The 16,005-nt window shown below is 47.4% G+C and overlaps 2 protein-coding genes across 7 annotated transcripts in view; one reads left to right on the top strand and one right to left on the bottom strand.

Annotated features, from left to right (window-relative positions):
• The window catches only part of BUB1 (BUB1 mitotic checkpoint serine/threonine kinase), a 44,544-nt gene extending 43,831 nt beyond the window's left edge, over positions 1-713 (bottom strand). Inside the window, exon 1 of the mRNA XM_029936306.1 lies at positions 638-713. Within this exon, the coding sequence (XP_029792166.1) occupies positions 638-663 (26 nt within the window). The 5' untranslated portion in view covers positions 664-713. The remainder of the gene's footprint in view (positions 1-637) is intronic.
• A 10,970-nt stretch (positions 714-11,683) lies between these two features.
• Positions 11,684-16,005, top strand: part of ACOXL (acyl-CoA oxidase like) — a 327,931-nt gene continuing 323,609 nt past the window's right edge. For all 6 annotated transcript variants that reach the window (XM_029937830.1, XM_029937833.1, XM_029937835.1 and 3 more), the window contains exon 1: positions 11,684-11,866. In XM_029937830.1, the coding sequence (XP_029793690.1) occupies positions 11,742-11,866 (125 nt within the window). In that variant the 5' untranslated portion in view covers positions 11,684-11,741. The remainder of the gene's footprint in view (positions 11,867-16,005) is intronic.

The following is a 16,005-nucleotide window of genomic DNA, read 5'->3' as shown; positions in this document are numbered from 1 at the left end:
GTTAATAGGTTGACATAAATGACAACAAGCATAGCTCTCTTTTTTTTTTTTTTACCCCCCTTAAAGTAACGTTACTCAAAGATTCTTTTTTCAAATTGATTTTGGGATTATGGGTAAGAGCTATTTTAAGTTCTCCCCCTACTGGAGTAGAATGTTTTAAATTAAGTGGCTTTAAAAGTTTCTCCTGAAACCTACACCCAAGGCTTAGGGTTTTCGTTGTGTTAGACGTTTTTCTCCTACGGCGGCCATCTACCCAGAGCGACTTCCTTACGAAGAGTCACCTAGAGCTCCCTAGAGCTCCGAGGGCCTCACGAGCTGGCCAAATCCCCCCTCAAAGTGCCACCGTGGCCCCAGCCGGAGGACAGGGATCGTGGTCTCTGCGTTCAGCTCCAGCTACACCGTCCGGGTCCTTTCCACGACCACGAGTGGCCCAGAGCCTAGCTGCGTTGGAGTGAGGGCGGGGAGGTGACAAACCACAGTCCAGGAAAGGGGCGGGAGGGGCAAAAGGAGGCAGGACTGTGGCCTACGGGACAGAGGACCCTGAAGACCCCGAGTCCTAGGTACCGCAGCCCCCTCTTCGGCCCGCAGCCGGGGACTGCGCCCCGCCTCGCCCCCATCGCACCAGACCAACACTTACTGAAAGACATTTTCGGGGCTATCCATGGCGAGAGGACGCGGACCAGCAGCAGGCCGACAGCGCCTCCAGAGAGGAACCGCCGACGATTTGAATCTCCCGCGCAGCCGCACTCGGCGCCGCAAGCGTTTGCAAGACGCCTGGCCATTGGTCTGGGCTCCAGACGGGATGGCCAATCGCCGGGGCCTTTGCCCGGAGACCGTTGTCCCGCCTCCCACCCGCTTGTTTTTAGTTCCTTCCACTTCCCCGCTCTTCCGGGTTGAACCGACAGCTCTGAGCCGGCTGAGTGTGCTAGGGTTTTGTGGTGCCGCGCAGCCCTAAGATTTTTGGCTCAGGAAACTGCAATGTGAGGGCACGTCGGTAGGCGCTTCAGGGCTGTGTTTTTCTAGATTATATATGGCATATGAAGATGATGGGTTAGTACCCTGGGAGACCTCTGGGTTTGATTTAACTGATCTGAAAGTCAGCCGCGCTCTGGTGCCCCAGAGCGTGGGAGGGCTAGGTTCTGCGAGCTGTTACTACATCCAAATGGTAATTATAGTAAGAACGGAAGAGTTTGGATAGATTATAGAATGCCAACCAGGAAACTTTCAACATCTTCTGGGGAAATAGGAGCTCCAAGGACTCAAGTTCTCGGGAATTCTAAATAAAGAGACCTCTTTGTAAAGGAGTCCAGATGTCTAAGAAGAAATACATAATATGCTGATGCATAGTACTTCCCATTCTACCTCTACAGATTGCTTCAAAAGCCACTTGACATTGCAAGTAAAATATAGAGAGCTATTCAGGCGATTACCTTCCTTCTACAGAAGCTCTGTGGGTGTTTGCTTTCTTAGAGCCCTTCCGTTAAATACCTTAAAAAAAAAAAGCGTTTGGAAATCCTGATGCTCTCACCATCCAGAATTCCATCTAGAATTCCATCCATCCAACTTGGATGTACACAAGAATCCGATTTGCGGTGCTTAAAACGCAGAGGGTGATCACTCTAGGGTCTTTAGACCAATGTTAGGTTCTGCTAACTATCAACAGGAATTAACGCATTGTTGCGCTCATTCAGCTTTTCAACTGGGTCTGATAGTGGCTCAGTCATCCATTAGGAAATGTTGATTGAGCAGTCATCACATATCAGGTGCCATTGGATTACCAGTTGCAACCTTGTCTAACCCAAACAGATCCTTAAGGAAACTAGTGGCTTTGGGAGATGAAGACACAGTCGTAGAAAACCATTTATAGGTGGCTTACACATGAATTAAGTGCCATATTAGGGTTCAGATTATCTGCTAGGGGATTCAGAGGAGGGAGGGGAAATGGACCTGTCTCATAAACTTCATAGGGAAGGTAGGGCTTGAATTGGGCCTTGAAGAGAGGTGGATCTCTCCTTCATTATAGTAGTATTTTTTAAATAAGTGACTTTGGAAGTTTCTCATGACACCTGCACACAAGGTTTAGGGTTTTTATTAGGTTAGACTTTTGTCTGCCACAGCGGCAATCTGCCCAGAGAGATTCTATTACAAAGAATAAACAAGAGCTCTGAGGGCCTCACAAATTGCCCAAATCTCCCTGAACTGCCATATTAGCCATAGCCTAGCCATGGAGGGCCAGGGTGTCAGCGGAGAGCACAGGCTACATGGTCAGGGGTTCTTCCCCAACTCAGGTGTGGTCCACAGCCTAGTTGGGGGTGGGGTGAGGGTGAGGTGGGGACAAACTCTAAAGCCAAGGAAAGGGGCAGGAGGGACAAAAGGAGGCAGGACTAGGGGAGATCCTGGAGCTGGTCATTTTTGGTGTAGACCAGGGTCACTAAAGGATCACCCTTGAGGATTCCTATTTATTAATAGTGGAGATTCCTTTTGAAAGATTAGTTAGATAATTTGATATTAAATCTTGAATGCTAGATTAAGGAGTTTGTACTTGATCATGATAGTAATTGGGCCTTTTGGGAGCAGCAGTTGGATATGTATAAAGTACACATTTCCCACTTCAGGGGTAGAAATGTATAGTCACAACTCTCTCTTTCTTTAAAACTCTGATAATTTCAATATTTAATTACCATGTAAATTGACTAATAGAATCTCTAAAATTTTAGGAAGGCCAATAGGTAAAGTATTTGGATTTGGATTTCCAGTGACTTTTTGTTTTAATATCATAATCTCCAAACTTACTGAAGGAAGGACACCAGGCCACATCATCACAGGATGAGCTCCAACCTCAACTTTCCCGAGGAGCAGCAAATGGGAAAATGATTCACATTCTTAATCTGGCTCTTAGTTTCCTGATCTGTAAAATGAAAAATCTGCTTCCTTGTCTTCATGTTTCTCCTACTTCTGCTATCCTATAACCTCATAAAGTTTTCCACTTAATTCCTGAACTCTCTTGACTTGTCACATGATATCAAAGTTAGTGCTCTGTTTAAAAAAGAAAAATGATTATTTTTCTCCAGGTTTTGCCTCTTTGACATATGCATATATCACAGATACACCCATATCTTCCTTCCCCTGGGAATCTAGAGCAATTTAGAGTAGGGGCATTAGATGTGTGGCTGAAACATCATATAAGATTGGAGATATATAATTAGAATAGTTACAAAAAACTGACAACTGGGTTTTTTTTGTTTTTTTAAATGTTTTTTTATTTATTTTTGAGAGACAGAGAGTGTGAGCAGGGGAGGGTCAGAGAGAGAGGGAGACACAGAATCTGAAGCAGGCTCCAGGCTCTGAGCTAGCTGTCAGCACAGAGTCCGATGTGGGGCTTGAACCCACAAACCAGGAGATCATGATTGAAGCCGAAGTCGGATGCTTAACCGACTGAGCCACCCAGGTGCCCCAGAACATGAGACTTTGAACGTTAGGTTTGGGTTAGTAGATGTAATCTCCCTGAATTGATAATGCCTGGTCTACGGAGAAAGGTAATGTTACTAGACACACAGTAACTTGAAGTGGCTACTCAGCCTTTGCAGCATTTACCTAAGTTGTATTACTATCACATAGGGCTTTCTGCCTGACCTGCTACGTTGAGGTCGCTGTTCCTACTGTCACACTTGTACTGTCATCTTGTTCCCTCATATCTTTGCAGTCCCTTTGTTTTTGCATGTTGATGCACTACCTCACTAAACTCTGTGTAGCTCAAGGATAAACTGTAGTTCTTTTGCCTTTATTGGGCTATATTCCTAGTGGGCTATACAGTCAAAGTAATTAATTTAAGGTTAACTGAAGTGATTTTTCTCTTGTGGTTATGCCACAATGGAATTGCATACATTTGTTCCAGTTTGCTTTTTGATTTTTAGAGACTGTTTTTTCCGTGTTAGATTTAATTTTTTTAATGTTTATTTATTTATATTGAGAGAGAAAGAGAGAGCATGGGAGTGGAGGACAGGCAGAGAGAGAGGAGAGAGAGAGATTCAAAGCAGGCTCCATGCTGTCAGTGCAGAGCCCGATGTAGGACTCTATCTCATTGACCATGAGATCATGACCTGAGCCAAAATCAAGAGTTGGACATTTAACTGACTGAGCCACCCAAGCACCCCCAGATTTAATATTTTCAGGTTATGTAAAAATTTACCAAGTTCCAAAGCCAAAATGATGAAACAAGGTGTATTCAGTGAGGTTTACCCTCCATCCCCATTCCCTCCCTCCTCCTACAGGCAACAGCTACAACATCTTATTAGCTTTCGGTTTATCCTTCTTTTTGAAAATATAAATGTACAACATACACATTCCTCCTATTATACAAAAGATGGCAGGTTTTACACATTGTTCCTCACTTGCTTTCTAATCAGTAGTGCATCTGGCATTCCCTTTCTTGGCAACATACAGAGTAGATCGTCAGAGTGGGGATCCACGGACTTCACAGAGGGAAGCTCTCTCTGCCTTGAACCAGGAGTTTGTCTCTTGGAGGAGGGATATGACAAATCCAGTTGGCCTCCAAACTGGCCGGTCTTGCTCTGAGGAGCCAGGGAAAGGCGCCATGACAGTACACAGCTCAATGGCTTCCAAAAGTGAGGATCCATGGGAACCAAGCCCAGAGCCCCTGATGTCAGATTGCCTGCCATGGGCATTCCCAGCATGCGCCTCTGGGCCTGGCAAGGTGGTGAAGCCTCCAGTAAGCCCATTGCATCTGTTTGCAGACTTTATCCTAGGGGAAAAAGGAGGCAGGCTCATCAGAGGTGAGCCTGTAATGAAGCCATGGATCTGAGGACAGTGTGGTGGCTGTTTTTGGAACCTGTCTCTTCCCGGCTCCTGAACATATGTCTAGCTCCTGAAGGAAGAGAAGCAGTAAGTAAAAGCTGCCAGTTCCCCCATTGCAGGCTATGCTTGAGGGCCCTGTTCACAAAGTGACGACATAAAGGGAAGCCATGTCTCCTGGCTCCCTTTTCCACACACCACTCTGGGGCTCCATGTGGGGTCAGAGAGTGTCCTGTGGGGGAGACAGCACAGCTGCTCCTGGTCGGGAGAACAAGAGGACTCCTCAAGGCTCCCAGAACATAGGCAACATAGGAGGGAGGAGCTTATCAAGGAATCAAGGTTCTGCAGAGGCAGGTGAGGCAAGGGCCAGGTAAATCTGAGCCATTACCGTTACTGGACTTCCGGAAGTCCTCAGACTGGAGAGTACTTGGCAGCATGGGGGACTCTATAAATCCGCTTCCCAAATTGCCTCATTTCTCTCCTCAGACCTTAGCAAAATGGCCAGACTAGGCCATTAGAAGCCATGCCCTGCAGTGTTCTCATCTAAAAAGAGTGCCGCCCAGTGCTGACACTTTACGGTTCCATGATTTCTACAAAACAAACTGAAGTCCCCTGAGAACAGTCTGTGCCTCCCCACTGAACCCTGAGCCCTGGATTGTAAAGTATTTGCCCCAGGTGTCCATAAAAGCAGCATCCATAAAGTTCCCCAAGGCTCCTGGGTGAGTCCTGTCAGAGTAGTGTGGTACAGGGTATGTCTATGAGCCCTGGGTCCTCTGCCGTGGAGAGCAGCATGCCCTTGGGCAAGTTGGCTGACGTTACAGTCACTCCTCTGTAGAAGAAGCTAAAGAAAACATGGCGGTGTCAAGATCCAAGGATCCATTGCATGTGGGCATGTTCTTTAAATGTTCTAGCTGAGGGCCCACCTCTCAAGGGCCAAGGGTCTAGGGGCAGCGCAAAGTGCAGCCAGCAGCTGTGTATGGTCTCTCTCTTACATGGAGAGACTAGGGCTGGAGGGGAGCCCCTGGACACAACCCCAGATGCCATCCCCAGTCCACTGGACCAGTGCATCGTTCTGAGAGGACTGCGCTGCTGAGTTCCTTCATTTCCCTCCAAGGCCCAGCTGTGGGGACCCTGGCTCTTGCCCCAGCCTTCTTCTTCCGGATAAAGGACTCAGAGCTGCCCTGATCAGTGGGCTGCTGTGGAGGGGGAGTGGAGAAGGGAGAGGAGGGAGGAGAAGGGGCACTGGGGGACTTGGAGTCGCTGGGCCCAGCTGCTTCTGATACCAGCCACACTCCTGCCCTTCCCCAGTTAGGATGTCCAAGCCTTCCTTAAATTTTGTGACCAGTGCATTTCCATTTTGCTGAAAAGAGTTCAAACTGGGTTTTATTACTTATAATTGAGAAAGTCCTGGTTCATCTAGACAGTGTGAGGAGGCCCCATCTTTTTTTCATCCTGATGTGCTCTTTAATCCCCATCCCCTATTTCCCCCAACCCCATGCCCACCTCCTCTCTGGAAACCATCACTTTGTTCTCTATAGTTAAGTCTGTTTTTTGGTTTCTCTCTCTCGTTTTTTCCTTTGCTCATGTGTTTCTTAAATTCCACACATGAGTGAGATCATATACTATTTGTCTTTCTCTGACATTTTGCTTAGCATTACTCCAGGAGGACCCATTTTATGTCTTCCTCTCTCCAACTGAGTCTCTCAGGTGCCCCAAATTTGGATGCTTAAAAACAAGAGCATTCACAGGGCGCCTGGGTGGCTCAGTCAGTTAAATGTCTGACTTCGGCTAAGGTCATGATCAGGTACGTGGGTTCAAGCCCCACGTCAGGCTCTGTGCTGACAGCTTGGAGCAGCTCAGAGCCTAGAGCCTGCTTTGGATTGTGTGTCTCCTTCTCTCTCTGCCCCTTCTTCACTCATGCTCTGTGTCTCTCTCTTTCTCAAGAAATAAACATTAAAAAAAACCATTCACTTATATATCTATAGTACAATTAGCAAAATCAGGAAATTAACCATGATGCAATAATACTTAGTCCACCTTGTATAATTTTCCCCAGTTGTGCTAATCATGTAACAGTCTGCTATGCAGCAAGGCTGTGAACCACCAGTATAAGCCAAGGGCCCCCCATTAGAATCACCTTTGGGGCAGGGTTTTAAAAATACAGATGCCTAGGCTTTACCTCTAGAAATTGGATTTATTTATTTAGTGTGTGTGCACTACTGAGCAATTTTTAAAAACCCAAGTTTACTCTAACATGCAGCCAATGTGCCAAAGAGTTCTTTGAGCCAATAGTGGTCATTTCCTCCCATTGCTTTATCATGATTTTAGTGATTGGTTTTGGATGGGTATGCTGGGTTCAATAGTGTTCCTCAAAAGTTTATGTCCACCTGGAACCTCAGAATGTGACCTTATTTGGAAATAGGGTCTTTGCAGATGTAGTCAAGGGAAGATGAGGTCATACTGGATTAGGGTAGGCCCTAACTCGTGTCCTTAATAAGAAGAGGGAGATTTGAAGGCTCGGGGAAGAAGGTCATATGACTGTGGAGGCAGCTATAAGCCAAGGCACACTAAGAACTGACTGCCAGGAGCCACTAGAATCTAGCAAGAGGCAAGGAAGTATTCTTTCCTGGAGTCTTTGGAAGGAACAAGGCACATTGCTGACACCTTGGTTTCTAACTACTGGCTTCCAGGACCATGAAAGAATAAGAAAAAACATCTGCTGTTTTCAGCCACCCAGTTCATGATAATTTGTTAAGGCAGCCATCAGAAACTTGATACAGTGGGCATAGGGCCCAGTTAAGGCCCGGAGACCTAAGGGCAATTCTACAGGGTCATTTCTTTGACAACCTTCCCTGCAAAATTCCTTCCCAGATTCAGTTTCCTTGAAAGATTCCTTAGGGCTGGTTGGCAAGTACTGTTGATTCTCCCCACTCTGGGCACCTGGGAGGGTTACTCTTCTGTCCGCTGGAGCAGGTGCGCCCTGTGAACAGACTGGTGCTCATCACTTCTGGGCACCTTGTCAAGCCCATGGGCAATTTGACCTACTCTTGTACTCTGATGCCATGCTAGCAACTCTTCAGAAGGGGGCTGATTGGTCCAGCAGGTCCCAGAGTGACAGGGGACTTGCTGGGAACCCCCAAAATCCACCCAGAGGTCTTAACAGGGGTATAGGGCAGACTCTTGCCACAAGGGGCAAAAGGGTTGAACTAGAGTTTTCTGAGTTTCAATTGGCTTTTGTTGCTCAAAACACTTCTGTGGTATCTTTTACTGATAGGACTTGGAGAGCTGTTGTCTCCTCTAACTCTGAACGTCCTTGGATTTGTGGACTCTCTATTCCCTCTCATCTCTGCGTGCAAACTGCTCAGTTCTTTCTGAGTTCATCTCTTTCTTATTATAGCTTGTCAAACACAGCCAGCAGCAGCCAGTGTGCAATGCTAACATTGTCTTTTTAGCATCTTCTCCTCCTGGAGCAATGAGGTCGTTGGCTATCTTGTCTGTTGGGCACAGTTTTATCGAATGTTTGCCACTTTGTGTGTGACATGAACTTCCTTCTGTTCAGCTTTGGTTAACAGCATCCTCACTGACCCTCCCAGTCCCTAAGTCAGTGTGTGTGTGTGTGTGTGTGTGTGTGCGTGTGTGTGTGTGTACATACATATGTATATATATATATATATATATATATATACACACACACACATATATGTATATATTTGTTTTAATTTCAGCAGCAACATTCTTCCAGTAGCTTTGAGGATAGACTAGGTTGTAGTTGGGTAATAAGTAATGCTCCAAAAAAAATCTTAGTGGCTTACAACACTAAGCCAAAACAAACAAACCACAAAGGTTTTTCCCCCCCCCTCACTGAATCTACATGCACTTAGTAACATGTTTTTAGCTTGTATCTCTGAATCAAGAGGAACCACACCCTGACTTGATGGAGAGCCACTGTGCATCCCTCACTGGCCTTGAACTTGATGTTATGACAGAATGGGAATGTGGTTGCCTCCTTTAAGGAGTGGAGAGTATATTTTGCCTGTGGAAGGAAGAGTGAGCAAACATTTGGCTAGATTTAGTAGTCCCTGGTGGGCAAAAAGGGTAGATTTAATAATTAGTGCTGCTTGCAGATTATTTTGGGTGTTGGCTCTCTGAGCATGGCCAGAATGGTACTTCTTTCTCCTATACAGTTAGAATGAACCGAATTGGCCAATGGATTGTGAGTGCAAGTTACACGTCCTTAACAGCTGGAAGCTTTAAGAGCCTGTGTGGCCACACCATGGTGGTTATTGTATCTGCTGGGATCTGCAATGAGAGAACATGGAACAGAACCCTCATGTGGCATGGGGGCGAAATAAACCCTGAAGTTTGTGGATAGTTTGTGACCACTGCATCCCTGGAATGGTTTGGGGGTTGTTTCTTACTACTATCCTATCCTGACTGATATAAAAGGAACCCTCCTCCCCCAAACTTCTGCTTGGCACCGTGTGTTGCTTGGAGCTGCTATATCCATCTTACGACTGAGAGGAGATACGTGGAAAAGAAAAAAAAAAGATAAAGGTAACACACTGAAAAAGGATAGTAGAACAGAAAGATGGAAAGAAAACATGGTGCCTGAACTAGCCCTTGGCCCTCTCCTACCTCCAGACCTTCTGTTACATGAGAAAACAATGCCCTCCTTCATCACATTTGCTGGGCTATTGTCACTTGGGACTGCACAGATGCTGTGTCAGACAGAATAAAGCCCCGCCAGGGACACCTGGGTGACTCAGTCGGTTAAGGGTCCATCTCTTGATCTTGGCTCAGGCCATGATCTCTCGGTTTGTGGGATGGAGCCTTGCATGGAGCTCTGCAATGACAGCACAGAGACTGCTTGGGATTCTCTCTCTTCCTCTCTCTCTGCCCCCCCCCCCGCCCCCCTGCTCACACGCTAACTCTTCAAATAAATAAATAAACTTAAAAAATTATAGGGTGCCTGGGTGGGTCAGTCAGTTAAGCACCCGATTTTGGCTCAGGTCATGATCTCACAGTTTGTGAGTTCAAGCCCTACATTGGATTCCATGCTGACAACTCGGAGCCTGGAGCCTGTTTCAGATTCTGTGTCTCCCTCTCTCTTTGCCCCTCCCCTGCTTGTCCTCTGTCTATTGTCTGTTTCTCTTTCTCTCTCAAAAATAAAATAAAATGTTAAAAAAATTTTAAATTAAAAAAAAGGCCCACAAAAGATGTTCATGTCCTAATCCCCAGAACCTGTATGCTACTGCACATGGGAAAAGGGATATTACAAGTGTGCTTAAATTTCTGATTTTAAGATAGAGATTATCTTCATTTGATTATTTGGGTGGGCTCAATCACAAGTGTCCTTGTAAGAGGGAGGCAAGAAAGTCAAATCAGAAGAAGGGAATGAGCAATAGAAGCAGAGGTTTTTGTGATGCACTTTGAAGACAGAGTAAGGAAGGGGCTAGGACCCAACGGATGAAGAAGGTAGCTTCTAGAAGCTGGAAAAGATGAAGAAAGAGATCTTTCCCTGAAGCTTCCAGAAGGAGTCAAGCTTCACTAAGGCCTTGATCAGTCCTGTAAGACCCATTTTAGACTTCTGACCTCCAGAACTGTAAGAAAATACATTTGTGTTGTCTTCAGCTGCTCAGTGTGTGGTAATCTGCCACACAGCCACAGGAAGCTAATAGAGATGACCTCCACTCACTTAATGACAGCAGACAGCTTCCTAACTGCCACACCACACCCCGTAGCAGTTACCTCCCCAGCAGAGTGATTTTTGAAAGGGAAGAGCTAACATTTCCTTTGCATTTAAAAGAATAGGGGTGCCAGGGTGGCTCAGTCGGTAAAGCGGTTAAGCGTGTTGGACTCCGCTCCTAGAGCCTGCTTAGGATTCTCTGTCTCTGCTTCTTCCAGACTCACACGTGTGCTCTCTCTCTGTGTCTCTCAGAATAAAAAATAAGATGATTGATCATCCTTATCCAGACGAAAGCGATGAAAAATGGCCACTTAGGTTGTAACTCCTTTCCTCGGCCCCACAACAACAAAAGGAGGGGCCTGGGAGAGGAGTTTAGTGTTCCAGTTCTTGTCTTGCTCTGTCTGTATCTCCCAGCTGCTCTAGACTGCACGGGCTGCGGGCTGGCTTCCTCCAGATAACAGTCATATTACAGGTCACTATATGGGGCGCCTGGGTGGCTCAGGTCATGATCTCATGTTCGTGGGTTCAAGCCCAGCGTCGGGCTTTGTGCTGGCAGCTCAGAGCATGGAGCCTGCTTCCGATTCTGTGTGTTCCTCTCTCTTTCTCCGTCCCTCCCTGCTCACGATCTCTCTCAAAAATAAATAAATGTTAAAAAAAAAAAAAGGTCACTATAATCCCCATTTTGGGGGCGGGGCAGGGATTTGAGCCGAGCTGCAGCCGAGTTGGGGCCAGAGGCGGACCAGACCCTCTTGGATCAGTGGGAGCCAGGCAAAGAGGCTGGCACGCAAGGTCGGCTGAGGAAAATGCTCCCGCTCTGAGCAGCCGGGACTCGGGTGCCCACGTCCACCTGACCAACTCCCTCTCTAGGGTTCTAATACCTGCTTCCGGTGCGCGCAGACTGGAGGGACAATTGAGTAGACTGCACAGGCGGTAGAAACTGAAGCCCCCGGGCAAGGCGGTGGACTTTGAGCTTCCCAGGGAGGGGGAGAGGAGACCACCTTAGGGGCCCTGACTTCCTGAACAGCCTGTCCCTCGTGCCCCGGGGGCAGTGTCCCGGGAAGGCCGGCTGGGAAGGGGTGGGGCTGGGGGAGGGGACAAGAAGAAGGGGCGGGAGGAGCCCGCCCCCGGGAGGCCCGGATAAGAGGGCGTGCGCTGCCGGGCTGCACGTGCCGGCGTCTCGGAGGAGGCGCGGAGGGAAGCCGCCCCGGCGTGCCCGCTGCAAAGCCGGAGGCCGGGCGGCGCGATGGAGCCGGCTCCGGACCTGGGGCTCGGGGACTCGTCCCTGCACCGCTACCTGGACGGCGAGTTCTGGAGCCTCAAGAACGAGCTCCGCAGGCTCCTGGGAGGCAGCCCGCTCTTCCGCCACAGGTACTGTGCCGCCGCAGGCCCCCCGACCGTGTCCCCTAGGTCTCCGCGCGCCCCCCGGGGAGCACCGTCTGGCGTGCGCCCAGCCAGGGCGAGGCGTCACCGTCCTACTCTGTGCCGGTGATGGGCTCTCCTCCCCAGAGGTGTGGGCACCGCAGACGGCTGCCGACCTCACGGGCCCGCAGGCAGGGTGGCCTCCGCCTGCCGAGCTCCCTCGTATGGGGAGAGTCAGGGTGAAGGGGTGGATCCGCAGCAGGCGGCCCGGTGCTCCGCTGAGTGGCGGCTGGAAGGTTCGGCGCGGTTGCTAGACCTCAGTGGCTTGAATGCCCGCCCCTCATGTCCCACTCCGGGTGGTGGGAGAAGCAGAAAATCTGGAATGCGGTGGGCGTGGATGGCACCCAGGGCCATCGTGCTGCTGTGTACGCAACAAGTGCCCCCGACCGGGTGCCCAGGAACCGGGCAGGACAGCTTAGGCTCTGGGTGGCGTCGGCCTGGAAGAGAGGGACTTTTATTTGCACGGGAATGGACTCGCCCTGCACAGGGCATATCTGAGCGTCTGGGGTGGGACGGACTCCCAGGGGCCCAGTACTTTGGTTCTAAGGAGGGCTTAAGTCCACGAGGTCATTTGATGCCAGGACATCTCTGAGAAGTGGACGGGGCCGGGGGGTGCTGGTGCTGCTCAAGTTCTCATGGAGAGAACTCAATAACAGGCAGTCAGGACCAGAACTCAGCATGTGTGTCCAATTGTGGGCTCTTCCTCCTGTGCTGGGTAGCTCATCCATTCACAGTCTGAAAAGCCCATTCTTAGAACCACGCTCTAGAGTTGTACCTGAAGGAAACCCTTAATAAAAATGCCAGTATGTTGTGAAGGAAGATTAGCTAGTTGGCAGTGTTCAGTCCACCCACCTTTAGCTTCTCTCTTAAAAAAGAGCTGGGCTAAGAGGCACCTGCTTGGCCCAGTCGATAAGACTCCAACTTTGGCTCAGGTCATGATCTCACAGTTTGTGAGTTCCACTCCCATGTCCTCACTGTACTGACAGCTCAGAGCCTGGAGCCTGCTTCAGATTCTGTGTCTCACTCTTTCTGCTCCTCCCCTGCTCACACTCTCTGTCTCTCAAAAATAAACAATAATAATAATAAAAAAAAGAATGAGTTGGGCTGAGGTGGAAGGAGGTGCCTTGCCTTTGGAGAAGAAGCTGGGGTTCCTGCACTGGAAGGAGTTGGACTTAGGGAAGATGAAATGTGAGTGCGTCCTGAAGCGCCTTCCCTGCTTCTCCGTATGTCATGCTTCTCAAAGTGTGGTCCAGGGGTACCCAAGATCATTTAGGGGATTCAAAGATAAAACACATATTATAATAATACTAAGATGTTATTAGCCTTTCATTCTCATTTTCTCACAATGTTCAGTGGTGGTTTCCAGAGACTACATTAAGTCTAATATCCCAACAGATTAAATGCAGAAGCAGATATGAGAATACAGCTATCTTCTATGAATCCCTTCCATTAAAGGGATTTTTAAAAATGCAAAAAAAATTGCCTCTTATTACTAAAATATTTGGGGGTTTGGGAAATATAGTGTTTTCATTAAAATTTTAATGAGTTTAATATATTACTTTTTCTTAAATTTTTAAATGCTTATTTATTTTTGAGAGAGAGAGAGAGAGAGAGAGAGAGAGCAAGCAGGGGAGGGGCAGAGAGAGAGAGGAAGACAAAAATCTGAACCAGGCTCCAGGCACAGAGCCTGATGAAGGGCTCGAACCTATAATCCATGAGATCATGACCTGAGCTGGAGTTAGATGCTCAACTGACTGAGCCACCCAGGTGCCCCAACACTCTTACTCTCAAATAATTTAATATATATTCAAATATTTTTCTGTTATAATTTCAAATATGGTAAATATCAATAAATATTGGAGGATCTCAATAATTTTTTGAGTTTATTTTTCTTCTAGAGCAATTTTAGGTTTACAACAATGTTGTAAGAGAGATACAGAGATTTCCATATATAGACTGCCTCCATACATGCATAGTCTCCCCCATTATCAACGTCATCCACCAGAATGATACATTTTTTTTTAACCAACAGTGAACATCATGATCACCCCCAAGTCCACGGTTTATGTTAGGACTTCCTCTTAGCATTGTACATTCCATGGGTTTGGGCAAATATATAATATGGTTATGATATCATTATGATTTATTCATGGACTTAATGATATGATATCATTATGGTTTATTATACAGAGTATTTTCACTGCCCTAAAGATTCTCTGTGCTTTGCCTATTCATTTCTCCTCACAAACCACCCCTAGCAATCACTGAACTTTTTAGTCTATAGTTTAGCCTTTTCCAGAATGTCATGTGGCTAGAGTCATATGTCACTAGCTTCTTTCACTTAGTACTCTGCATTGAAGCTTCCTCCATGCCTTTTCATGGCTTGATAGCTCATTTCTTTTTAGTGCTGAATTATATTTCATTGTCTGGATGAGCCATGTGTTTATCCATTCACCTCCTAAAGGGCATCTTGACTGCTTCCAAGTTTTGGCAATTAGGAATAAAGCTACTATAAACGTCTGTGTGCAGGCTTTTTAAAAAAAATTGTAATTTAATTTTTATTATTTATTTAAAAAGTTTTAAAAAATGTTTATTTATTTATTATGTTTTTTTATGTGTTTTTATTTATTTTTGAGAGACAGAGACAGTGTGAGCAGGGGAGGGTCAGAGAGAGAGGGAGACACAGAAGCGGAAGCAGGCTCCAGGCTCTGAGCTGTCAGCACAGAGCCCGATGCGGGGCTTGAACCCACGAACCGTGAGATCATGACCTGAGCTGAAGCCGGACGCTCAACCAACTGAGCCACCCAGGCGCCCCTGTTTATTTATTTTTGAGAGACAGAGTGTGAGCAGGAAAAGGGCAGAGAGAGAAGAAGACACAGAATCTGAAGCAGGCTTCAGGTTCTGAGCTATCAGCACAGAGCCTGACGTGGGGCTCGAACTCATGAACTGTGAGATCATCACCTGAGCTGAAGTTGGCTGCTTACTGACTGAGCCACCCAGGCACCTTTTTAATTTTTAATTTTAGAGAGAGAGTGTGCACATGAGCTGGGGAGAGGCGCAGAGGGAGAGAATCTTAAGCAGGCTCCACGCTCAGTGTAGCGCCCAAAACAGGGCTGGGTCCTATGACCCTGGGATCATGACCTGAGCCAAAATCAAGAGTCGGACCCTCAAGAAACTGAGCCACCCAGGTGCCCATGAGTGCAGGTTTTTGTGAGAAGGCCTCAACAGTTCCTAAGAGTATAGGGAGATCCTTTCAGTTATACTTGCCTTGCTGCAGCCCTGTCTACACACGTCTACACGCCTCTGTTCCTGTGCTCCTGCTGCAGCCCTGTCTACACACTATTCATCTCTGTCCCTGTGCTCCTCTGTCTTCTCAGGGTCGTTCCTAGGCTGTCATCTCTTTGCCTTTTTCAGTTTTGGGAACTGCAGTTTATTTATTTATTTAGTAAAAAAAAAAAAATTAAATTTTGAGCAGAGAACATGAGAGGGATGGAAAGAGAGGGAGACACAGAATCAGAAGCAGGCTCCTGGCTCTGAGCTGTCAGGCACCCAAGGAACTGCAGTTTAAAATATGGAACAAGGGGTGCCTGAATGGCTCAGTGGGTTGAACATCCAGCTTTGGCTCAGCTCATGATCTCACGGTTCCTGGGTCTGAGCCCTGCATCGGATTCTGAGCTGACAGTGTGGAGCCTGCTTGGGATTCCTTCTCCTTCTGTCTCTCTGGCCCTCCCTCACTTGTGCTCTCTCCCTCTCTCTCTGTCTCTCAAAAATAAAAAAAAGAAACACATTAAAAAATAAATGTGGAACAAAATTCTAAGGTTCAAACTGCTGACTTGGGCCAAGTAGAAGTACTTCCTTGAGATTGTACAGCCAGCTTTGGGAAAGACACCCCAGCCGGGCAGAAAGCCAGCAGGCGGCTTATCTCCCAGTTTGACCCTCCTCAAGTGATTTTACCTTCCTGAGCTGACATTTGCTCATCCACAGAATGGGGGTGATATCCGTGCCGCTCGGTTACGTTGCTCAGATGAGAAACTGATGAATAGGTATTCAGCGATGCTGGCTGTGGTGTGACACCAACGCGCCCCTCT

This window comes from Suricata suricatta, chromosome 4, assembly GCF_006229205.1.
Source record: "Suricata suricatta isolate VVHF042 chromosome 4, meerkat_22Aug2017_6uvM2_HiC, whole genome shotgun sequence".
NCBI classification, from domain to species: Eukaryota; Metazoa; Chordata; class Mammalia; order Carnivora; family Herpestidae; genus Suricata; species Suricata suricatta.
The sequence above is the reverse complement of the archived record's forward strand: the minus strand, read 5'-3'. Positions and strand labels throughout refer to the sequence as shown.